This window comes from Rhinatrema bivittatum, chromosome 1 (assembly GCF_901001135.1).
Source record: "Rhinatrema bivittatum chromosome 1, aRhiBiv1.1, whole genome shotgun sequence".
Lineage (NCBI taxonomy): Eukaryota > Metazoa > Chordata > Amphibia > Gymnophiona > Rhinatrematidae > Rhinatrema > Rhinatrema bivittatum.
The window spans coordinates 304,965,645-304,990,755 of NC_042615.1; the positions used below are offsets into that span (position 1 = coordinate 304,965,645).

General features: G+C 46.2%; 1 protein-coding gene across 1 annotated transcript in view; it reads left to right on the forward strand.

Annotated features, from left to right (window-relative positions):
- CENPE (centromere protein E) overlaps nt 1-25,111 on the forward strand; it is a 691,519-nt gene that overhangs the window by 569,545 nt on the left and 96,863 nt on the right. The window contains 1 exon segment of the mRNA XM_029608709.1: nt 11,184-11,384. Coding sequence (XP_029464569.1) covers nt 11,184-11,384 — 201 coding nt within the window.

Consider the following 25,111-nt stretch of genomic DNA (forward strand, 5'->3'; position numbering starts at 1 on the left):
CAAGCTTCGTGAACGATAGATATGTAGATATGGATCCCAAGTCATCAAAAACTTCCTGCGTTGCTGAGGCGATGAATGGGAGCTCAGGTCATCTATGCGCATCAGATGATGAAGGTGGTTGCGCCAGGTCCAAAAAGAAGGGCCTTTTCAGCAGCATAGTAAGTGAGGACATCAGGCATGAGGCTTTACAGACTGAGTGAACCAACAGAAATAGCCTAGAAAAAGATGAGCATGCATGCTTGCAGTTTTAAACAACAAGGTTCTAGATCTGCAAGCCCTAATAGTGGAAGTAGACTTAAATATTATTGCTATTACAGAGATATGGTTCAGTGAGTCCCAAGAATGGGATACAGTTATAGGAAGGACATAAAGGTGGTAGAAAGTGTGTGTGTGTGGGGGGGGGGGGGGGGGGGGGGATAGCACTTTAAATAAAAAGTATTAAAGCTATTGAATTGCAGGGTGCATGGGGAAAGGAAAAAGCACTGTGTACTATCTTAAAGGTCAATCCAGTAAAGTGCGGCCGCGTTTACCCCGCTCCTAACCCGCTTTCTACTCACTTTCCAGCCACGTTAGCCCTTCCTGTGATTCACAATATCCTTTAACCTACTCTTACCGCGTCCTTAAATCCCTGGGTAACCCCTTCCGCACGCAGCATGTATATTACATGTAAACGATCGAATTAGCTATTCCCTACCATCCAGTAACGCGCGCCCCGACTATCGCTTTTTTACCCTGCCGTTTTGCCGCACGTTTAACCTGCTAACTTACCGCCTACCCTTACCCTTGCGTTAGAGGCAGGGGTAAGGGTAGGCGGCAAACTTTCCCCCAGCCCCCGCTCACCTGCCCTGGCCGCGTCCATGGGTGCTGGTCTCCGGGGCAGCCCCAGTCCTCTCCCCTCCTCCCGAAGCAAAAAAAGCGAAAAAAAAAGTTGCAAGGGAGAGAGGACGGGCAATCCTACGCTCGGGATTGTCAGCCCTCTCTCCCCTCCTCCCGAAGCAAGGCGCGAAAAGCAGCCTTGCTCCGGGAGGAGGGGAGAGAGGACTGGCAATGTAAAGCGACGAAGCAACTTACTTTTTTTGCAGCCCCCCTCCGGAGACGGACATCGGCGAGGACGACCGCGGCTCCCCTGCCTCCAGCTGCCCGCGAAGATGAACGCCTGCATGGGTGAAAGCGGCCCCTGTTCATGCAATTGGGCCGCTCAAGGCGTGACGTCACGTCTTGAGCGGCCCAATTGCACGCACAGGGGCCGCTTTCGCCTGTGCATCCATCTTCGCGGGTAGCTGGAGGCAGGGGAGCCCGGTCGTCTTCGCCGATGTCCGTCTCCGGAGGGGGGCTGCAAAAAAAGTAAGTCGCTTCGTCGGTTTACACTGCCAGTCCTCTCTCCCCTCCTCCCGGAGCAAGGCTGCTTTTCGCGCCTTGCTTCGGGAGGAGGGGAGAGAGGGCTGACAATCACGAGCATCTGAGAACCGTCCACTTCCTGGTACCTGTCATTTGAAATGACAGATACCAGTGTGTCCGTGAAGCGTTAGGCCCGCGCACCAAGGTTACTGTGTAGGCGCTGTATAGCGCTCTATACAGTAAAATGGGTTGCGCGGGCCTAACGCTTCACGGACGCTTCTTAAACGCAGCTTGCATTTGCAAGCTATTTACATACAGGATCGCGCAGTAGGTGAGCTGGACTGTGCGTGCGGCAACCGCGGGTGCGCCGGGCACTAACGCAGCTCTTCCTACCACTCGTTACTGGATTGACCTGTTAGAAAGGGGTGATTGCATGTCCATCCACACAAGTATGTTCTACAGACATCTAACCCAGACAGAGGAACTAGACAGATATCTGGCCAAAGATATTAAGAAGGTGAGAATGAAGAGAGAAGTGTTGGCAGGAGAATTTAATTTGCTGGTTGTGGATTGGAGCATGTCTGAAGGATCAGCTAGAAGGAGAGATTGGGGACACTCTTCAAGGGGCTGTGCATAGACAATTAGTGAGACGACTCTCAAGGGAGAGGTGATGCTGGATCTGGTTCTTAAAAACAACAATGTCTGTAATGTCCAAACTGATGTTTTTTGAACATTAGTGTTCATTAGAAGGTATGGTTTGATTATAATGGTCATGGTAGAAAGGACTCACACACAAAGCTCAAAGTCCTGGATTTCAAGAATACAGACTTTGGTAATATGGGGAAGTACCTTAAAGATTTGGCAGGACAGAGGGATATAGCTGAAGTGAAAGAAGAATGGGCTAAACTTTAAAAGGGTTATGGGAACAAGAAATCTTTATGCAAGGAAGGTAAAGAAGAAAAGGGCACATCCTTCTCCAAAGAGGTGGCTAAAATAAAAAGGCTAAAGGTTAACTTTCAAAGAGTACATAGGATCTCAAAAAATAAACTCAGGGAAAAATATATAGCAAAACTGAAAGAGACTAAGAGAGAAATCTGGATGGCAAAAAGCATGAGTAGAAGAAAAGATTGCTAAAGAGGAAAAGTAAGATGACTGTTTTTCAGTCATATCCAAGAAAATGAGGACGACCAGAGGTGGAATGGTAAGATTAACAGGCAGTGGGGAGCAATGTGTGGAAAAGGACAATGAAAAAGCCAAAATGCTAAATACTTCTGTTCATTGTTCATGGAAGAAGACTTTGGTGAAGGACCATTGATTGTTGTACGGATGGAAGTGTGGTAAATACACCATTCATATAAAAAGGTATTTTATGCAAATTAAGAAACTGAAGATGGACCAAGCCAGATGTCCTTAGTATCCTAGGATGTATTTCATGTGACTTTGCCAGAATTCTTCTGAGGAGTAACATTGTGGTGGTGTTTATCCTGGACTTTGACTGCCTTTTGCAATAGTATGATTTTTTGCTGCTCTTGCACTAGCTTTCCTGTCAGATTTCATGTTTTACTGTTTTTCTGTATGGTGGTTTATAATCATAGTTGCTTTTGTTAGCCAGGTCTGGAAATCTGGGGGGATTTTTATGGCTGGTTTTCCTATTTTCCTCTGTTCTCTCTTTCCAGTTTGCCTTATCCGGGTTTCATCTTATGCTCATTTTTATACTTTGAGTTTTCTTCTTTCTTTTTTTTTCTCTTCTGGTTGCTGGTGGCACAGGCTGTGGGTCTTAAGTATTTGCTCTGTTTGGTTTTAGGAACGTGTGGTAATTTTTCTCTTTTGGACTTTATGGATTTTACTTTGTTATAGGAGGCTGGACTACATAATATCAACCTCACAATTCCTGCAATTTCTACATATCTCACTATTAGATGTTTAGATTTTTTTGAGTTGGTTGTCATTTCGCCAATTAGTTTTGTATATGTTATATGCTAAATTCTTGGAGGGCCCCCTTGTCTTTCTATTATCCGAAAGAGTAAACAACTGATGCATATTTACCCGTTCTATACCTCTCATGATTTTAAACATCTCCATCATATCCCCCCTCAGCCGTCTCTTCTCCAAGCTGAACAGTCCTAACCTCTTTAGTCTTCCCTCATAGGGGAACAGTTCCGTCCCCTTTATCATTTTGGTTGACCTTCTCTGTACCTTCTCCATCGCAACTATATCTCTTTTGGGATGTGGCGACCAGAATTGTACACAGTATTCAAGGTGCAGTCTCACCAAGGAGCGATAGAGGCATAATGACATTTTCCGTTTTATTTACCATTCCCTGCCTAATAATTCCTTACATTCTGCTTGCTTTTCTGACTGCTGCAGCACACTGAGCCGTCTATTTCAATGTATTATCCATTTTGTCGCCTAGATCTCTTTCCTGGGTAGTAGTTCCTAATATGGAACTTAACATCGTTAACCATAGCATGGGTTATTTTTCCCTATATGTATCACCTTGCACTTATCCACATTAAATTTCATCTGCCATTTTGATGCCCAATTTTCCAGTCTTACAAGGTCCTCCTGCAATTTATCACAATCCACTTGTGATTTAACTACTCTGAATAGTTTTGTATCATCTGCAAATATGATTACCTCACTCGTCGTATTCCTTTCCAGATCATTTATAAATATATTGAAAAGCACGGGTCCCAGTACAGATCCTGAGGCTCTACACTGCCCACCCCCTCCACTGAGAAAATTGTCCATTTAATCCTAATCTCTGTTTCCTGTCTTTTAACCAGTTTGTAATCCACGAAAGGACATTGCCACCTATCCCATGACTTTTTACTTTTCCTAGAAGCCTCTCATGAGAAACTTTGTCAAATGCCTTCTGAAAATCCAAATACAGTACATTTACCGGTTCACCTTTATCTACATGTTTATTAACCCATTCAAAAAAGTGCAGCAGATATGTGAGGCAAGGCTTGCCATACTGACTTTATTTTGATAAAGCATGCCTTTCTATATGTTCTGTGATGTTGATCTTTAGAACACTTTCCACTATTTTTCCTAGCACTGAAATCAGGCTTAACTGATCTGTAGTTTCCCGAATCGCCCCTGGAGCCCTTTTTAAATATTGGGGTTACATTAGCCACCCTCCAGCCTTCAGGTATAATGGATGATTTTACCAATATTACAAATATTACCCAATAGATCTGAAATTTCATTTTTAAGTTCCTTCAGAACTCTAGGGTGTACACCATCTGGTCCAGGTGATTTGCTACTCTTCAGTTTGTCAATCAGGCCTACCACATCTTCTAGGTTTACCATGATTTGGTTCAGTCCATCTGAATCATTACCCATGAAAATCTTCTCCGGAACGGGTATCTCCTCTTCAATAAACACAGAAGCAAAGAAATTGTTTAATCTTTCCACGATGGCCTTATGTTCTCTAAGTGCCCCTTTAACCCCCTTGGTCCAACTGCCTTCCTCGCAGTCTTTCTGCTTCAGATATATTTTTTTTAAAGTTTTTACTGTGAGTTTTTGCCTCTATGGCCAACTTCTTTTCAAATTCTCTCTTAGGCTATCTTATCAATGTCTTACATTTAACTTGCCAGCGCTTATGCTTTATCCTATTTTCTTCTGTTGGATACTTCTTCCAATTTTTTAATTAAGATCTTTTGGCTAAAATAGCCTCTTTCACCTCACCTTTTAACCTTGCCTTCCTTCCACCTTTCTTAATGTGTGGAATACATCTAGACTATGCTTCTAGGATGGTATTTTTTTTTTTTTAACAATGTCCACGGATCTTGCACACTTTTTACCTTTATAGCTGTTCCTTTCAGTTTTTTCTATTTTTCTCATTTTATCAAAGTTTCCCTTTTGAAAGTTTAGCACTAGAGCCGTGGATTTGCTTACTGTCCCCCTTCCAGTCATTAAATCAAATTTGATCATATTATGATCACTATTTCCAAGCGGCCCCACCACCATTACCTCTCTCACCAAATCCTGTGCTTCACTGAGAATTAGATCTAAAATTGCTCCCTTTCTCGTTGGTTCCTGAACCAATTGCTGCATAAAACTGTCATTTATTCCATTCAGGAACTTTATCTCTCTAGCATTTCTCGATGTCACATTTACCCAATCAATATTTCTCCATTGCTGAGAAATAGTGTCATGTCCCGGTTGGGACTATTATTATTATTTTTAATGGTTTTGATGATCTCTGCAATCTCCATTGTACTGCATCGAGGAAGATATGTAGGCCTTTCTAAACATAGGAGGGTGTGGTTTGATGAGAGATTTCTAAGTATACCAGTGAGATACCCGCAAGTAGTATATAGATCTGGAAAAAAGAAGGGAAATGGATGAATTAAGGCTGGATTATATAAATGCCTGTTCTGTAAGGAAAAAAAATTATAGTTTATTTTATACAAAATAAATATATTAAGTCATGGCATCATTCTTGGAATAATATATTGTTGAACCGTCTTTGCCCAGCAGGCGATTCGGTCGTGCAGCAGGCACTGCCAAATTAGAATAAGCTATGCATATCCAGCATAGCTCTCTGCTTCAACAGCAGGGGAGAAGAAAAACTGATACTTCACGCATAGCCAGCATAACTCTCTGCTTCAATGGCAGGGGAGAAGAAAAACTGATACTTCACGCATATCCAGCATAGCTCTCTGCTTCAACGGCAGGGGAGAAAAAAAAACTGATACTTCACGCATATCCAGCATAGCTCTCTGCTTCAACGGCAGGGGAGAAGAAAAACTGATACTTCAAGCGTATCCAGCATAGCTCTCTGCTTCAACGGCAGGGGAGAAGAAAAACTGATACTTCACGCGTATCCAGCATAGCTCTCTGCTTCAACGGCAGGGGAGAAGAAAAACTGATACTTTACGCATAGCCAGCATAACTCTCTGCTTCAATGGCAGGGGAGAAGAAAAACTGATACTTCACGCATATCCAGCATAGCTCTCTGCTTCAACGGCAGGGGAGAAAAAAAACTGATACTTCACGCATATCCAGCATAGCTCTCTGCTTCAACGGCAGGGGAGAAGAAAAACTGATACTTCAAGCGTATCCAGCATAGCTCTCTGCTTCAACGGCAGGGAAGAAGAAAAACAACCAATAAGGGCTGAATAACATAGTCTGGGTAAAACAAATACGCATGGGTGTAGCTTGCTTATTGCGGCGGTTACTACCCCTAACTAATCAAGCTTGATATTTCACTTGGATGCAGCTCCATCACTGCTCAGTACGTTAATGGTGGGGGTGCAAGGGAAATAGAACCAAAGGTTACTAAGAGCCAAGAGAAACAGATAAGTATGAGAGAAAAGTGTGAAGCTTGCTGGGCAGACTGGATGGGCCGTTTGGTGGTCTTCTGCCGTCATTTCTATGTTTCTATGTGGTGGTTAGCTAATTCATAGGCAATTGCTTAGTGTAAAGAGTGGTTAGATTGTCAAAGCTATTGATAAGGGGTGATTTTAATACTCATATTGATGACATGCATGTGCAAAAGATTTTTTAAATGTATTAACACTGCTTTGGTTGCTGGTATGCAAGAACCTGAAAGTGGGGGTGGATCCCAAATCTTGAGTCTCCTGTTTGGATAAATGTGTTCAGATGCCAGTCTCTTGGGCCTAGGACATTCACTGTTTACTTGGAATCTGAAAGAAATCAAGTGGTCTATCAGTTGGTTGGAAATTAGAGTGATGATAAAGGCATTCCTTTTATTTGCTCCCATTTTTCAGAATCAGGTGGTCAAGATCTTGTTAGCCAATGCTAAGTTGGTGACATGTTTTCCCAAGGGGTGACGAAGTATCAGTATGTGGCAGAAGAGGTAGATCTGCTGTTACACTGAGTGGGGAAGCATGTAAAAGGGCTCTTCACCGCTCCTATAGCAGGAATAGAGAATATATATATATAAGCAGACTTCCTCAGTTGCAACAGATTAGACACCGGATAATATCTCAGTAAGCATTCTCCCAGGTTGTGTCCAAATGGAAAGAACCAACGGTGGACTTGATGGTGATTAGCAGCAATGCATAGGTGCAAAGATTTTTTTATCTGAAGAAAGATGAGGATCATCTGGTTTGGATGCCATGATTAAGATTAGCTGGTTTAGAATCTTTTTTTTTTTTAATTCATTCAGGAAATGATCACTAATATCAGTAGAGGGATGAGATCTTAATAAAGGGGGAAGGAAGTGAGAGGGCTAGGGGATAGGAAGAGAAGAACCAGGAATAATTAAGGAAAAAATGAAGATGGGGGATAGGGGAAAGAGTGTGAGGAGAGAGGTCTAGGGATGGTGGGTGAGAGGATTGAGAATTGAGGATGTGGAAGTTTGAGAAGGGGGGAAAGATGAGGACTCCGGGATAAAAGGAGAGTCAGAGAAGGTGCTGGGATTGAGGAAGGAGGGGGAAGGGTTGGGAGCTGAGATCCGGGATCTAGGGAAAGAATCAGACATTAAGAGAGGATGTGAATTGCATTGGTGGGGGTGGAGGAGGAGACAGGTATCATACCATACTTTGGTCATGTTTCCCTTTGTATCCACTCTGTAACCTCAGGGCTGATGCTAGCAATTTTGCTGCCCTGTGTTAACAATTACTGTGCTGCCCCCTCACCCCCCAGTTCTATTTTTTTAACTCTTAAATTGTGGTGTTTCCCCCAGTAATCAACACACAGTAGAAACAGCCAGTCGTACTCTGTCCCAGGGTCTCCTCTCGCCTCCATCTTTCCCTGCCGAAAAAAGCCATCCGGTGATCCCAATTTTCAAAACTGACACCTATCTTACCCCATCCATGGGTCCAAAACACCTAAATGGGGCAAAAACAATCCCCAGGTGCCTCCTGCCCTACCTGTTGAAATGTAAAAATGGTGCCTGCTGGCCCTGTAGCCAGCACCATTTTAACCCTGGAAAAATAGACATTTGGAACCTATATGGTATTAGACCTATTGTAAGGTATGTTAGGTGTGGGTTTGGCCTTTAGAAAGCCTCGAGTTAATGGAAATATGATATAGTAAACCTCCCATAACAAAACAGTACTAACAACCAGCACTCAAACAGTAACAGTCCTGCCTACAAAAAGGCAACACTGAAAATACTACACCAGGCCCTAAAACACCAAACATACCTCTTAATAGGAAAACAGAACATGCCAGGCTATGTTAGATTCCTACATAGAAACTACACGCTAGCAGAATACCTCACCTTGTTCACATAGGTAGAACATACACATCCTCGCCAAATACAGAATAAAAAGGCCACAAAGTATGGTTTGTGTTACATTTTAAATATTCAGTGGTATGGTTTGTTTTAGATTTTAGTCTGTCATTTAATTGAATGTCTTGCATGTTGATTTTTATGTATTTTTTATGAATGGTATGTTAACTAAGAAAGTTGATACAGATATACTACTCTGTATATCTGTCCCTTTTCATAAATGTGCATAGAAATATTTTGCATGTTCTTTAATTAAGAACCATTGTGTTTAGTTTTTATTTTTCCCTGGAATATTGGAATTTTTGACAAAAATGAGAAAGGGAGTCTTTTTTTTTTTTCCTTTCACTGATTTCTCTCCCATTTTTATTATAATACTGAAATTCCAGAAACAATTAAAATAACTGAAAATGAAAGTCCCTATATATAATATAAAATTTTGACATATGTTCTTTTACAAATTTCCAACCTTTATTTCTTAACAAGGTTTTTGAGTATTTATGGAGGTTGGAAAGGGAGTTACTGGCCCCTTTCTCCCATATAAGAAATTAAAAAAAAACAAAACAAATGGGCAGCAGCCTGGGAAAGTGGATGCAGTTGCGAGTACAACAGTAATAAGCATAATACCAGCACTGGCTCTATAGCTAAGCTCAGAGGGAAACCACTGGAAGAGTTCTTATTGCTGGTGGGACAAAACACAATAATGCCAGCACAAGTCACATGGCCCAGAACTTGTGCCTGGAACAATAATGACTGCCTGTTAGATTTTGTTACAGAAAAGAAAGATTGTTTTCAAAACTGATGTTCTGAATCTGATTTCTTTAAGTGTGCAACATTTTTCTTTTCCTGTTTTTTAGCTATATGCCTCCTTTTCTATTTTTCCTTCTCTACCTTAAATTTTTCTCTTCAGTTTTCCTTTACTTTATTCTCATAAGTATCTCTTCCTCCCAAGCGTGCCTTTATGCTGTTTTGCCTTCCTCCTAGTCTCTGTAGTCTTTATCCACTCTCCATTCTTTCCATCCATGCCTTACCCTCCCATCCACTCCCTGCCTCTTCTCACCAGCCATTTCCCCCATTAAAATGTTCTCTCATCTTCTTTTCTAGTCACTGTTACTCTGTCCCCTCCTTCTCAATCACTCATCCCTTCTATACTATGACTCTTTTTTCCAAAAGTGTATTTCCCCTTACAATCCTTGATTGTAAGCATCAAACAGCTCTGTTTTTTCTGTGAACAATGGGCTGCACATAGGGGCAGATTTTAAAAAAGTGCGCATGCTTTTGTTCGCGCACCCAGCACAAACAAGAATACACCGGATTTTAATATATATGCGCGTATCTTTTAAAATCCGGGGTCGGTGCGCACAAGGCTGCACAAAATCGGCAGCCTGCGCGCGCTGAGCTGCGCAGCCTGCCTCCGTTCCCTCTGAGGCCGCTCCAAAATCGGAGTGGCCTCGGAGGGAACTTTCTTTCTGGCGCCCCCCAGCCCTATCTACACCCCCCCCTACCTTTATTATAAAAGTTACGCCTGCCCCGGCTGGCCGGGAGCAGTTTCAGAGGCCTCAGCCATGCCGCCGGACCCACGCCCGCGGCCCCGCTCCCGGAACGCCCCCCCCCCGATGACGCGCCGCCGTGACACGCCCCCAGGAAAGCCCGGGGACTTGCACGCGCCGCCGAGCCTATGCAACATAGGCTCGGCGTGCGCAGGGGGTGGAAGGGGCAGCTTTTTGGGGGGGTTGCATGCATATCTTACGTGCGTACCCCTTTGAAAATCTGCCCCATAGTGTAGGCTATGACTTGGTATTTTGGGTGCTAAACTGACAGATTAACAGCTTTCATTGCACAGTTCACTATAAACACAGAAACACTTGGTGTCTAATAGGCAAATGAAGACTGGAAGAGTAGAAGTAATGGATAGGATAGCTGTCTTGGGAGGGGGAATGTATCAGAAGGACATTGTGGACAGAGGAGAAGATTTTGAAAGGATACAGAAGGTGATATCGAAGGAGGGGGTTGTGCAGGCTCATTAAGGATACCAGAAAGATGCTGTAGAGTCAAATCCCAAAGAAGGCAGTGGTTAACCTGCCTCGGGGTGAAATCTGTGCCATCAAGCAGATGGCCCTTCATTTTCTGCAGTTTTGCAAAAGGGTCTCATTTCTCGCACTTGCTGAATTACTAAAATCTGGGCCATAGTCACATAACCCATTTGTAAACATTTCAAAAGTTAGACAGTGTTTAGATTGCCCGTGTTTTGTGTTGTCATAGTATTTTAAGGTTAAGAGTTCGAGGCAACTCTTACACTGAAAGCAGGGCTGGCGGAAGCGCTAGGCGAACTAGGCAGGGGCCTAGGGTACCGGGGGCAGCGGCAGCAAGAGCCAGCGACCCATCTGTCCTCACCTGACCCAGCGCTTCTCTCAGCTGTGCAGTAACCTGGTCTCTCCCCTCCCTCGTCCCGTCCCCCCCAACACCTCACCTCACCTGCGGCGGCTCCTTTGGGCCACACCCCGGCTTGCACCACCTCCTGCCATCTTGCTCCGGGTTCCTCCCCTCAGAGGAGTGGGAGAGAGTGCACGAGTGCACCTAAAATCTTACAATAATTAAGAGGTTTAAATTATTACATTTCAAATTGCTTTAACAGATCATGGTGCAGAGAAAAACACAGTGGAAGATCAGAAATTATTTTAAGGAATATGAACTTGAATTGAGAGACAAGAAGGTTCAAACTGAGGAACTGAAGAGCGTTTTTAAAAAACTGACTTCTAGTGCTACTGCTATTAATTTTGAGGAGGAAACCTACAAACTCTCTAACCAACTGAAGGCTTCGGAACAAGAGCAAAAGGTACAGTAATTACTGTATTTTGTCCAATTTAAGTGTCATCCGATAACCTATTATATAGTCAGCCATTGCAGTGTTAGGTGCTGGCTATAGGAGGCATTTCAGTGCTAGGCATTGGCTGTGGGAGGCATTGCACATATAATTTTCAAGGATGGGGTATCTAGCAAATTAAAACTGTATTCAAGTAAGCTTCACTGTTGCAAAACCCCTCAAAGGAATTGCCACCAAGCCTGAGCAACACTGTTGTGGCTGTCAGCATGAATGGAAACCCTCTGGTACTGCTTAGAGGCATACAAATATCTCTCTTGGTCAGTGAATAATGCCTTTGTTCATCTTGATAGATTGCTTTCTGTCATGCATGAGGTGAAATCTTTGGTGGAATAAAACTAGGGATTGCAAGCCATTGGCTGTTAGGCATGTGTGAAGCAGTAGCAAGATTAATTTTCTGTAGTTTAAGGTGAGTGATGAAGCAGTGCTTCAACTTTTTCATACCCTCACATTTCTGAATATTTCAAGATTAGGGCTTGAGCATATATGCACTGGTATTGCTGCTGTTGCCCTTTCTCCTGGGATTCATTTAGCATGTATTCATCTCCTAGACTACTTCACAAGGAACTGCATCCAGGTTTTCAACAGTCGGCTCTGGGAGGAGCTGACCCTTCCCAGTGAATGCAGGTTTACTTATATTATACATTTGTTCCATAATTGCAGCTTTTCCTTTGAGCAAGACTGTACTGCATCCATGCGTTAGACCCCTAGATTGAAGAATCTGTCCTCCATTCCAAGTTATCTTGTATATGCATGATACTTCTCTGAAGATGAGCAAGTCTCAGTGTAGGAACACACAAGTCATTGCATGTATAGTGGGAGGATTCATATGAAACAGCACAAACTGCCTCTCAGTTTTGATTTTCTCTCGGTAAGGAGCATCATTCTGGACCTCTGCTGCATTTGAATTTTTTTTTTCAGACTTTTTTGTGCTTTATATGTCACTCTGTCCTTAAATTCTTCAAATTTTCTTAATTTTTCATTGTTACCAAATTAACTGGTCCATGTTGATCATAGCAGGCCCTCTGCTTTGAACCAGACCTGTGGTCAACTTGAATTTTTTTTTTTCCTCCACTGGTGTCATCTTTCTGAAGAGAATTTTTCAATTCTGGTTCCCTGTACTTACCCAGATCAGTCCAGACTCCTGGGTTTTGCCTCCCCTCCAGCAGATGGAGACAGAGAAGTTTTAACGGACTCAGTCCTATACCCCTAAGGTGCCACCTAGAGTCTGTCAGTATTTCTCTGGTCTCCAGCAGATGGTGGAGGTGCAAAACCTTTAGTCTGGGTTTAGTGTTAGGTTTTTAGTTTTGTTTGTATTCGTTCCTTAGGGAATCTTAAAAAAAAGACAAAGATTTAATAAAAATGAAAAAAAAAAAAGAGAATATCTCTTTAAGCCTCCCGGGGTGGGGGGGATGCCGCATGGTGCAGCCTGCAGGCCGGAGTTTGTACCGGGTGCTTGTCGGAAGGCTCTTCGGGAAAGCTGATTCCTGCGAGATCGCATCGCAACAGCTCCAGAGCACGCAGGGACCCTGGGAGGGCAAAATTACTGCAGCAACCTCAGGACCCTTTTCTTCTCAGCGCAAGTACTGAAGCCTTACTACGAACATTCAGGGAGCAGGAGAAATCTGCCCTGGGGGAGGGGAGCTCTCCGCCACCTCTTTCCCCATAACCTACTGCCCTTGGGGGAGAGGGGGCGACTTGCAGGCAGAGCAGATCTCTTCCTCAGAGGAGGAATGGGGGAAGGACTCGGCTGAGTCTTCTTCCTCCTTCTCCGATCTTGTTTTGTTGCTGCAAAGAGCCAGGGTATTAAGGTACCCCGTGAGGTCCCACCGTTGCTGGGGGCTGGGACAAGAGCTTCATCACTCCATAAGGTACCAAGTCACACAGTGGCATAGAAGCCTCCAAGGACAAATGCCCTCTCCGGTCCTTTTCCTGTTAGATGGACAGTTCAGATACGGACAGGGTGGATGAAGGCGAGTCTCCTCCGCAAGCCCCTGGTAAGGAAATGGATGTGGATCAGGATTACCAGCTCCAGCCGGCCAAGCCAATAGACACGCCTTTAGTTGAGGGCAATGATCCCAAAGTGGTCCACCTGTTCAGAAGGGATGAGCTAGGTCCACTTATCCTGGCCATTCTGGAGGAGCTGGGCATTGAGGTTCCTTCGGAGGACTCAACAGTTTGGGGCTATGGATCCGGTGATGGTGGGCCTCACGGGTCCAGCTCGATCTTTTCCGTTTCATATGTCAGTTATGGATCTTTTATTTAAGGAGTGGGACACTCCGGACCTTGGTTTATAGGTAAGCCCAGCTATGGACAAGTTATACCCGCTTCCGGAGGAAGCGCTGGACCTCCTTAAGGTCCCTAAGGTGGACGCCACGGTCTCGGCAGTAACCAAAAAAACCACCATCCTGGTAACAGGAGCCACTGCCCTGAAGGATTTGCAGGATCGCAAACTGGAGTTGCAACTTAAAAAGATTTTTGAGGTTTCGGCCCTAGGAGTCCAGGCAGCTATGTGCAGCAGTTTCACGCTGCGAGCCAGTCTCCGCTGGGTTCAGGATTTGCAAGCCGCAGCATCCCTTTCTGCGAGTGAGGCGGTGCAAGCAGGGCGTCTGGAGGCAGCAGTAGCTTACAGTGCTGACACGCTTTATGATCTGTTGCGGACTTGTGGCAGGACTATGGTCTCGGCCGTGTCAGCCCACAGGCTCCTCTGGCTTAGACACTGGGCTGCGGATGTTTCCTCTAAGGCTCAACTGAGTTCCGTACCCTTCAAGGGTAAGCTGCTTTTCGGGCAACAATTGGAGGGCATGATAAAATCTCTGGGGGAGAATAAAGTCCATAGGTTGCCGGAGAATAGACCCAGGACGAGAGGATCCTTTCCTCAACGGGAGAGATTTCAGGGAAATTGCCGGTTTCGCTCTTCACATTCTGCTGGTTTGTCCTTTCGACAGGGACCCGGCCGCCAATCTTCTTGGAATCAGGCCTTTCGAGGGCTCTGGCCTGCCAGAGATGGAGCTCCACAATCTCATGGGGGTTCCAAGTCAGCGCAATGAAGCGAGGCCTGTCCACTCTTCCGTCCCAAAAATAGGAGGGAGATTATCCCTTTTTCTAGAAGAGTAGACCAACTTAACCTAAGATCAGTGGGTCCTCAGTATAGTAGAACACGGTTACGCGTTAGATTTTGCTCGGCCGATCCACGAGTGGTACATGGTTTCCCCATGCGGAGTGCCACCAAAAACGCCGGGCGGTACAGGACACTCTGCGGCAGTTACAGGACCTAGGCGCCATAGTTCTAGTACCTGCAGGAGAGCTCAGGCAAGGGCACTACTCCATCTACTTCATGGTGCCCAAGAAGGAGGGCACCTTCCGTCCCATCCTATACTTAGAGAGTCAATCGGACTCTAAAGGTGCATCGTTTTCGGATGGAAACTCTTCGCTCGGTGATAGGAATTCCCCTTTGTGTACAGACTAGCATCTCTGGATCTGACAGAAGTTTACTTGTACATTCCTATACGCCTGGATCATCAGAAATATATGCGGTTTGCGATCCTGGGACATCATTTTCAATTTTGCGCGCTACCATTCAGTCTGGCGACGGCGCCCAGAGTCTTCACCAAGGTGATGGTGCTTGTGGCAGCGGCCCTGCGAAAGAAGGGGATTTTGGTACACCCCTACCTGGACGATTGGTTGATTCGAGCGAAGTCAGAACACCTTTGCAGGGCAGCGGTGCAGAGGGTGCTACAGATGTTGAGCTCGTTGGGTTTGGGTGGTCAACCCCTATAAGAGTCACCTGGTTCCCTCCTAGTCCTTGATGTTTTTGGGTGCTCTGTTCGATACGATCTTGGGAAAGGTTTTCCTTACTGAGGAAAGATTGTCCAAGCTTCTCACTCAGGTGGAGTCCTTGCGATCCATGCCTTGGCCCAGGGTCTGGAATTATTTGCAGGTCCTTGGTTCGATGACTTCCACTCTTGAACTGGTGCCCTGGGCCTTTGAGTATATGCGTCCTCTTTATTCAGCCTTGCTCTCCCGGTGGAATCCGCTCTCCGAACAGTTTCATCTTCTCCCATTGACTGATTCGGCACGGTCCAGTCTTCTTCGGTGGCTGTGTCCAGACAATTTATGACGGGGTGTGGATTTGGAAATTCCCTCCTTGATAGTGGTAACCACCGATACCAGCCTCTCCAGGTGGGGAGCGGTTTGTCGAGGAACGGCAGTGCAAGGGTCAGTGGTCGAGGTCAAAATTTTCTTGGTCGATCAATCGGTTGGAGACCAGAGCAGTTCGGTTGGCGCTACAGGCCCTCCTTCCCTTAGTAGAGGGGAGATCAGTGCGGATTCTCTCCCGACAATGCGACGACGGTGGCTTACATCAATCGTCAGGGTGGAACTCGGAGTCATCCGGTGGTGACGGAGGCTCAACTTTTAATCAACTGGGTGGAACAGCACCTGTACAGGATAGCAGCCTCTCACATTGCCAGAGTGGACAATGTGCATGCCTATTTTCTCAGCCGCCACTAGTTGGATCCGGAAGAGTGGGAACTCTCCAACGAAGCTTTGTCTCTTGTGCAACAGATGGTCCAGGCCCGTGATGGACATAGCACAATGCCAAAGCTCCTCAATATTTCAGTCCTCGAAGAGAGCCAGGAGCGGAAGGTATAGATGCTCTGGTGCTTCCCTGGCCAAAGGACATTCTGTTGTACGTCTTTCCGCCGTGGCCATTGGTCGGCAAGATTCTACGTTGCATTGAGGCTCATTTGGGCAAGGTGATACTCATCACGCCAGAGTGGCTGAGGCGCCCGTGGTTTGCGGACCTTCTCAATCTGACGGTAGACAGCCCACTGAGATTTCATCCATCCCCCAAGTCTGCTAGACAAGGTCCCATTTCTTTCACAGAGGTAGTTCGCTTTTGTCTAGTGGCATGGCTTTTGAAAGGCGGAGATTGAGAAGGGTTACTCGGAGGAGGTGATTACTACACTTTTGCAGTCCCGTAAAACTTCTACCTCCATAGCCTCCGTAGCCTATGGAGCCTACTTCCATACACAGTTTGGGTATTTTCGAGGACTGGTGCCTGAACCAAGCGGTGGAGCCGTCCAGGGCTACTATTCCGGATGTTCTGGCCTTTCTGCAGGCAGGTCTAGTAAAAGGTCTAACCTTCAATTCCCTACCAGTTCAGGTGGTAGCCCTTGGTAGTTTTCGGGGAAAGGTACAGGGCCTCGCTCTAGCGTCTCATTCAGATGTGATTCGTTTTCTGCGTGGCGTTAAACATCTGCGTCCTCCGATTCAGAATCCCTGTTATTTGTGGAAGCTCAACCTGGTTCTCTGTGCCCTTTGTAATGCGCCTTTTGAGCTGCTGAAACAGAAGACGTTGAAGGTCGTTTACGTCGTGACTATCGTATCGGCGCAGCGTGTTTCGGAGCTACAGGCCTTATCTTGTTGGGAGCTCTTCTTAAGGATCTCTAACGAAGGCGTTTCTTTATGAATGGTTCCCTCCTTTCTTCCAAAAGTAGTGTCCTCTTTTCATTTCAATCAGACAGTGGAACTCCCGTCCTTGGTGGGCCTAGATCTTTCTACTTTCGAGTCTAAGGAGTTAAGACAGTTGGACGTCAGATGCGTGCGGATACGTTATTTGGAGGTCACGAACAGTTTGTCCTATGGAGTGGTCCCAGGAAGGGTCAGAAAGCTTCAAGGGCCACCATTGCATGCTGGCTGAAGGAAGCTATTGCTTCAGCTTACCTAGTTCAGGGCCGTCCGATTCCGGTCAGTCTCTGGGCTCATTCTACTAGATCGTAGGCGACTTCGTGGGCAGAATGTCAGCAGGTGTTGCCGCAGGAGATTTGTCGAGCAGCTACGTGGAAATCTCCGCAAATGTTTGCTAGGCATTACTGTCTAGATGTCCGGGCCCCAGAGCCTGGTTCCTTCGGCGCCAGTGTTCTCCGAGCGGGACTCTCTCAGTCCCACCCTGGTTAGGGAAGTTTTGGTACATCCCAGGAGTCTGGACTGATCTGGGTACGTACAGGGAAAGGAAAATTGGTACTTACCTGCTAATTTTCGTTCCTGTAGTACCACAGATCAGTCCAGAGTCCCACCCATGGGGAAATGGCGAGTCTGCTCGGCCGGTTGATGATCATATTCTGCAGATTTATTGAATGTGTTTGATACTGTGCACCCACAGTGTAAGAGAATGGGCATGTTTTCGTTCATTACCAGTTTTCATTCCCTCTGCTCTATGAGAGGTGGACAATTTTGGTTGTACTACTTTACTTTTCTCTGCTTGGGTACAGTGTAATACTGACAGACTCTAGGTGGCACCTCAGGGGTATAGGACGGAGTCCGTTAAAACTTCTCTGTCTCCATCTGCTGGAGGGGAGGCAAAACCCAGGAGTCTGGATTGATCTGTGGTATAGGAACGAAAATTAGCAGGTAAGGACCAATTTCCTTTGGTCATTTTCCACCCAAAGATGCCCACAAAGCATGCCAACAGCTTCAAAAGTTGTTTCCATACTCTAATAAAATGGCTAACAGATCATCTCCAGGAGGGTTTCCATTGATGAAGTAGGCCTGAATCGTAATGATCTTTTTTGTTTTTCAGACCATATGGAAAGTCAGAAAACTAGCTTTAATAGCCCGAGAGGGTGGGGGGACCCCAGGGAGCTCTGCCAGGTTCTGTTGTCATCAGGCTTGCTGAAATAGTCTTAATATGAGGGTAGGTAGCAAACTGAGAATTATTTTTCTCTTGCTGCTCAAGTGTTTCAAAGTACCCAAAATTTAGGTCAAAGCAAAAACGTATTAAGCCTTGTATATCTTACCATGTTTAGCCCTACTGAACTTTACCCTACTTGTGCTAATTATAATTCTGGAATTTAGGGTTGCTTCAGCTCTCCTTTATAGGAGAGAAAAGAGTCAATTTTAGAGTCAGACTAAACCTCCCTCCCCCAAATGTCTCCTTTTCTCTCATCCCTTTATATATATATATATATATATATATATATATGTTAGGAAGAGAGAGACTCGTATTCAGAATTATTTATTATAATTATAATTCTTTTATTAGAAAACATTTGAAAATTATTACAAGTTATTTATAATAATTTTTCTATAATCTTGTGCTCAGCTATAAGTATTATTGAAAAGCACAAAAGCAATATCCCAAAATTAGTTCTCTTATTCGTTTAGCCCGGGGAGAAGGTAAGGAGTGCCACTTAATAACGTAGTCGCATGCCTCAAGTATGCAAACCTTCTCCAAAATTCTCAGGTTTTCTGTACCTCCTTATATACCTGATTTTTACAATATCATTGTGTATAATAAATCCTTGCTCCATGATACCAGGACACATTTTTCCTATGTCTCATTACTCATTTACTCTTACCTTTGCATCCCTCTTGATTATATTTTTCTCACAGGACAAGCAGGATGGTAGTCTTCACATATGGGTGAGATCACAGGATGGAGCTCAATCACGGAACACTTTTGTCAAAGTTTCTAGAAGTTTGACTGGCACCTACTGGGTATGCCCAGCATGGCACTAAACCTGCAGCCAGCAAGGGTCCCCCTTCAGTCTTCTTTTTTCCCCACACAGCAGTAGCCACGCGGGTTAAGGAGCTCCACAGAGATTCCTGACAGGAATTTTCCTCACGGAATTACTAAAAACTTTCATACCCCACAGGGGTCCCACCGAATTTTTGACTCCGCGGTACTCCGGTAAGTTCTTACCCGTTTACGGTCTATTCCCATCGAGTTTGGCCCTCGTGGCCTACTGGTGGCCTACTGGCCGTCTATCGTACCACGGCTCAATTTTTTCAGAGGCCATGGTGTCGGGGTTCCGTCGGTGCCCAGACTGTACTCACACCATGTCCAAAACAGACCCTCATAAAGTCTGTGTAATGTGTCTTGGTGCGAGCATGATGTCTTGACCTGCACCAAATGTGCCTTAATGACACCAAAAGTTCGCAAGGCCAGAATGGAGAAAATGGAACTTCTCTTCCGTTCTCAAACCCTAACACCGTCTGTTGCGTCGACGTCGTCTGAACCAGCACCGTCCACTTTGCGCCAGTATCGGCCACCGGCCAGTGACTGCCCGGCGTCGACTACTTCTCGGCCGTCGACTACATCTACCCCCTCAGGACCGAGGGGATCGTAGAGAGAAACATTGGCATCAACACCGGAAGTCTCGGACTATCGAGGAAGGAAAGTCATCGACCTCGCCATCGTCCGAGCCGCCATCGAATAAACCCCGTCCAGAAAAGGCACCGACCTTTTCTGCGATCGAGTCACCGAGGCAACCCTCACCCGGACGGGTATTGGGAGCCGTGACTCTGCCTTTAACGGTGGTCCCTCCGGCTATGCCTCTGCCTCCTTCTTCCCTTCCAGAGCCGGGGCTGTTTGCTCCAGGTCTCCGTGAAGAACTGGACCGGAAGGTTCAGGAGGCCATCGATAAGGTGATGCACAGACTCCAAGGTCCCCCGGCACCGAAATCAGTGCTGGTCGTGGAACCGACCATCGATCCCATTCTGGCAGCATTGGCACCAGTAGTTGGAATGGGATCGATGGAAGCGCTTATGGCCACTTTTCCATCGATGGATCCTGGGTCCCCGATGGCTCCGGTACCTTCCCTGTTTACTCTGTCATCGGGAGGAGAAACACCATTCCGCATTCCGCCATCGGGTGTCCTGCCGATGCCAGTGCGCCCTTCAGCACCACCGATCCATCCATCGGTGTCCTCCATGCCTTCATCGGTGCCTCCAGTACTTCCCTCGATGCCTTCGGAGCCTAGACCGGGACCTTCAGGAATACCATCGTCCCATCCTTCTCAGGTTCCTAGAGGGGCAGCTGCTGATCCCTATGATAACTGGACCGACGATTCTTCTCAAGACACCGATGATTTGCCATCCCCACCTTCTCCTACTGAAAACAGGAAGCGTTCTCCTCCAGAGGACCTATCCTTCATAAATTTTGTGAAGGAAATGTCTGAATTGGTTCACTTCCAATTGCAGACTGAACAAGATGACTGACATCAAATGATGGAGCTGTTATAATTCCTGGATGCTCCCAAGGAAATAACCTCCATCCCTATTCACCAAGTTCTTTTGGATCTCCTCAAAAAGAACTGGGAACACCCTGGTTCTGTTGCTCCAGTCAACACAAAAGCTGATACCACTTATTTTGTCCAGTCAGCCCCAGGATTCCAGAAACCTCAGCTGGATCACCAATCTATGGTTGTAGAATCTGCCCAAAAGAGGACAAAAAGATCAAAACCTCACTCTTCCTTTCTTCCAGGTAAGGAACAGAAATTCCTGGACGCAATTGGCCTGCGTGTCTTCCAGGGATCAATGCTCATCTCTTGGATCGCCTCTTACCAGCTGTTTATGACCCAGTACAACAGGGTGTTATTCAAGCAGAACAGCTTCAAACCCTGGTACACAAGGGTTTTGAGGCAGGGAAGCATGAAATAAGATCCTCTTATGATATCTTTGACACCGCTTCCAGAGCGTCTGCAACTGCTATTTCGGGAAGAAGGTGGGCCTGACTTAAATCTTCTGACTTGCGCCCTGAGGTACAAGACAGATTATCTGATCTGCCCTGCATAGGAGACAATCTGTTTGGCGAACAGATTCAGCGGATGGTGGCGGAACTCAAGGAGCATCATGAGACCCTTCGCCAGCTCTCTCTGATGCCCTCTGAGTATTCCTCCAAACAGCCATTCAGGAAGGATACTAAAAAGTCATTCTTCCGTCCAAAGAAATCCTATCCACCACCGTCTAGAACTCGTTCCACAAGACCTTTCCAAAAGGCCCAGTCTCATCATCCTTGTAAACAAAAGCCTCAAGCAGCTCCTCAGCCGGGCCCTGCTTCTGGATTTTGACTCCTGCCTCAGATACCAGTCGGAGGTCGATTGTGCCACTTCAACAACAGGTGGCACACAATCACATCAGACCAGTGGGTCCTTGCCATAATCTCTCAAGGTTATCGCCTGAACTTTCTCTCCATTCCACGGACTCCCCACCTCTACCAACGTGGAGAACATCTGACCACTCACTACTCCTGGAGCAGGAAGTCTCCCTCCTCCTCCAGAGCAATAGAACCAGTGCTCTACTCCCCAGCAAGACCTAGGATTCTATTCCTGGTACTTTCTAATTCCCAAAAAATCAGGGGGCATTCGTCCAATTCTGGACCTACGTGCCCTCAACAAGTACCTCCACCGAGAAAAGTTCAAGATAGTATCCTTGGGTTCCTTCCTTCCTCTTCTACAAAGAGGAGACTCTCGAACTTCAAGATGCATACACACACATTGCGATAAATCCATCTCATCCCAGGTTCCTGAGATTTCTGGTAGGCCCCAAGCACTATCAATACTGAGTGCTCCCATTTGGCCTGGCATCTGCACCACGAGTCTTCACCAAGTGCCTCGTAGTAGCAGCCTTCCTCAGGACTCAAGGTGTTCACATCTACCCCTATCTAGACGATTGGTTGATCAGGGCTCCCACTCAGCAAGCTGCTCTGTCGTCGCTACGTCTTACTTTATACACTCTGATTTCGCTAGGATTTCTAGTCAACTACGCAAAGTCCTGCATAGTCCCATCTCAAACATTATCATTCATAGGGGCAGGCTTGAACCCCTTGCAGGCAAAGGCATTTCTGCCTCGACAGCGAGCTCTCACTCTCATTTCTTTCGCACACCAGCTACAGTCTCAGAGCCACATGACTGCACGCCACTTCCTCATCCTACTAGGACACATGGCGTCCTCAGTACAGGTTACCCCAATGGCCCGCTTGGCCATGAGAGTCATGCAGTGGACTCTGAGGTCACAATGGACTCAGTCCTTCCAACCTCTATCGACCACTGTCCACATCACCGACTCACTCCGTCAGTCTCTAGCCTGGTGGAAAAGTCAGATCAATCTCCTCCAAGGCCTGCTTCCAACCTCGGCTGGGGAGCCCATGTTGCCGATTTGCAAACACAAGGAACTTGGTCTCCAGAGGAAGCCAAACACCAAATCAATTTCCTGGAGCTGCGAGCAATCAGATATGCTTTCAGGGTGTTTCAGGATCGCCTTTCCAATCAGGTCATCCTGATTTAGACGGACAACCAGGTGGCCATGTGGTACATCAACAAACAGGGAGGGACGGGCTCCTACCTACCGTGTCAGGAAGCTGCACAGATATGGGCGGAGGCCCTCTCCCACTCTATGTACCTCAAGGCCACCTAGTGTGGTATTTGCCGGGAGTGGACAATGTGTTGGCGGACAACCTAAGTCACGCTTTCCATCTGCACGAGTGGTCCCTCAACCCCACTGTAGCAGACTCAATATTCCAACGTTGGGGGTCATCCTCGCATAGACCTCTTTGCATCACCTCAAAACTGCAAAGTAGAGAAATTTTGCTCTCTCACTCATAGCCAACACACTCAGCCAAGAGATGCGTTCTCCCTCTCATGGGCAGCCGGTCTCCTATATGCATTTCCTCCACATCCACTTCTCTCAAAGACTCTCGTGAAGTTACATCAGGACAAGGGACGCATGATCCTGATAGCACTCACTGGCCTCGCCAAGTGTGGTATCCAGTACTTCAGGATCTCTCCATTCGCAGGCTCATTCCCTTGGGAAAGGACCCACTTCTGATCACTCAGAATGACGGGTGCCTACGCCACCCCAATCTTCAAGCTTTGTCCCTGACGGCCTGGATGTTGAAAGGTTAATTCTTCAGCCACTTAACCTTTTGGAGCCAGTTTCCCGTGTCCTGATTGCTTCACGGAAGCCTTCCACGAGAAAGCCTTACCTATACAAATGGAACACGTTGAGTCATAATGTTCTTCTCAATCCCTTGATCCCTTTACCTGTTCCACCACGAAGTTTCTAGACTATCTCTGGCACTTGTCAGAATCAGATCTAAAAACTTCCTCCATCAGAATGCATGTCAGTGCGGTGGCCGCCTTCCATAAAGGTGTCGGGGGCGTTCCTATTTCGGTATAACCCCTCGTAACACGTTTTCTGAAAGGCTTGCTTCACCTCAAGCCTCCACTGCACCTTCCAGCCCCTTCTTGGGACCTCAATCTGGTTTTGGGTCAGCTCATGAAACCACCATTCGAGCCTCTCCAATCCTGTAATCTTCGCTATCTCACATGGAAAATGATTTTTCTTTTGGCAATCACATCTGCTTGCAGAGTTAGTGAGTTACAGGCCCTAGTTACCTATCCGCCTTACACTAAACTTCTGCAGGACAGGGCAGTACTCTGCACTCACCCTAAGGTAGTATCGGAGATTACCATTAATCAATCCATTATACTACCTACCTTCTTTCCAAGACCCCACTCCAATCCAGGAGAACAGGCTCTGCATACCCTTCACTGCAAACGGGCTCTAGCCTTCTATCTAGACCGTACAGCTGCCCACAGGAAAAGCACTCAATTGTTTGTCTCTTTCTGTTCCATCAAATTGGGGCAGCCTGTGGGTAAGCAGACTCTCTCCTCCTGGTTAGCGGACTGCATATCCTTTTGCTATCAGCAAGTGGGCATTCCACTTCAAGACCGTGTTAAAGCACACTCTGTGAGGGCCATGGCGACTTCAGTAGCGCACCTATGCTCGGTGCCGCTTCCTGACATTTGCAGGGCTGCTACCTGGAGTTCTCTCCATACCTTTACAGCCCATTATTGCTTAGACAAAGCTGGAAGACAAGATTCCATCTTCGGCCAATCTGTCATGCGCAACCTTTTTGCAACTTGACGTACCAATACCCTTCCGCCTTCCCTTTAGGGTTCAGGATGCCCTCTACCAAATTCCACCCCACTCCTTCTGCCTATTGCACATCTTGGGTACATTTGGTGCATGTTCGGACATCCTCAGCTCGGTACTCAACCATATGTGAGGACTACCATCCTGCTTGTCCTGTGAGAAAGCAAATGTTGCTTACTTGTAACAGGTGTTCTCACAGGACAGCTGGATGTTATTCCTCACGAAACCCGCCCGCCGCCCCGTGGTATTGGGTTTGTTACGTTTTCTTATTTTATTTTTAGGCACTTCCTGTAACTTTAAACAAGACTGAAGGGGGACCCCTGCTGGCTTTAGGTTTAGTGCCATGCTGGGCATGCCCAGTAGGTGCCAGTCAAAGTGCTAGAAACTTTGACAAAAGTGTTTCGTGATTGGGCTCCAGCCTGTGATGTCACCCATATGTGAGGACTAACATCCTACTGTCCTGTAAGAACACCTGTTACAGGTAAGCAACATTTGCTTTATCATATATTTTCCAATTTCCCCTTTTTCCCTTTGTGCAGTGATACAAAAGTTCACAGTGAACTATAAATGCCATCATGTGTTGACGTGCATATATTTTATTTCCCCAATCCCTTACATCAACTACCTGAGCATCTGCCTCCCCCTTTGGTATTCCCACTTCTGTCTTGTCAAAAATAAATCGTCAGTTGAGGTCTGCACAGGGATCCTCCACATAGCTAAGTTCCTGCCTTTTGCCACCCAAAGGGAACAATGAGTATTGCTTATAACTTAGTTTTCCTTGCTAACCACAAGTTTCCTTTGCTCCTACATCTCAAAATAGTATCTGCAGAGGCAGTCACCAGAGTGGGAGCAGGGCAAGGGTAAAAAGTTAACTCTGACCAAGGTTCAGGCTTCTCTAGGTTTATCTAGATCAGAGCTTTCCAAAGTGTGTGTCGCGACACTTTAGTGTGTCGCCTGCAGTG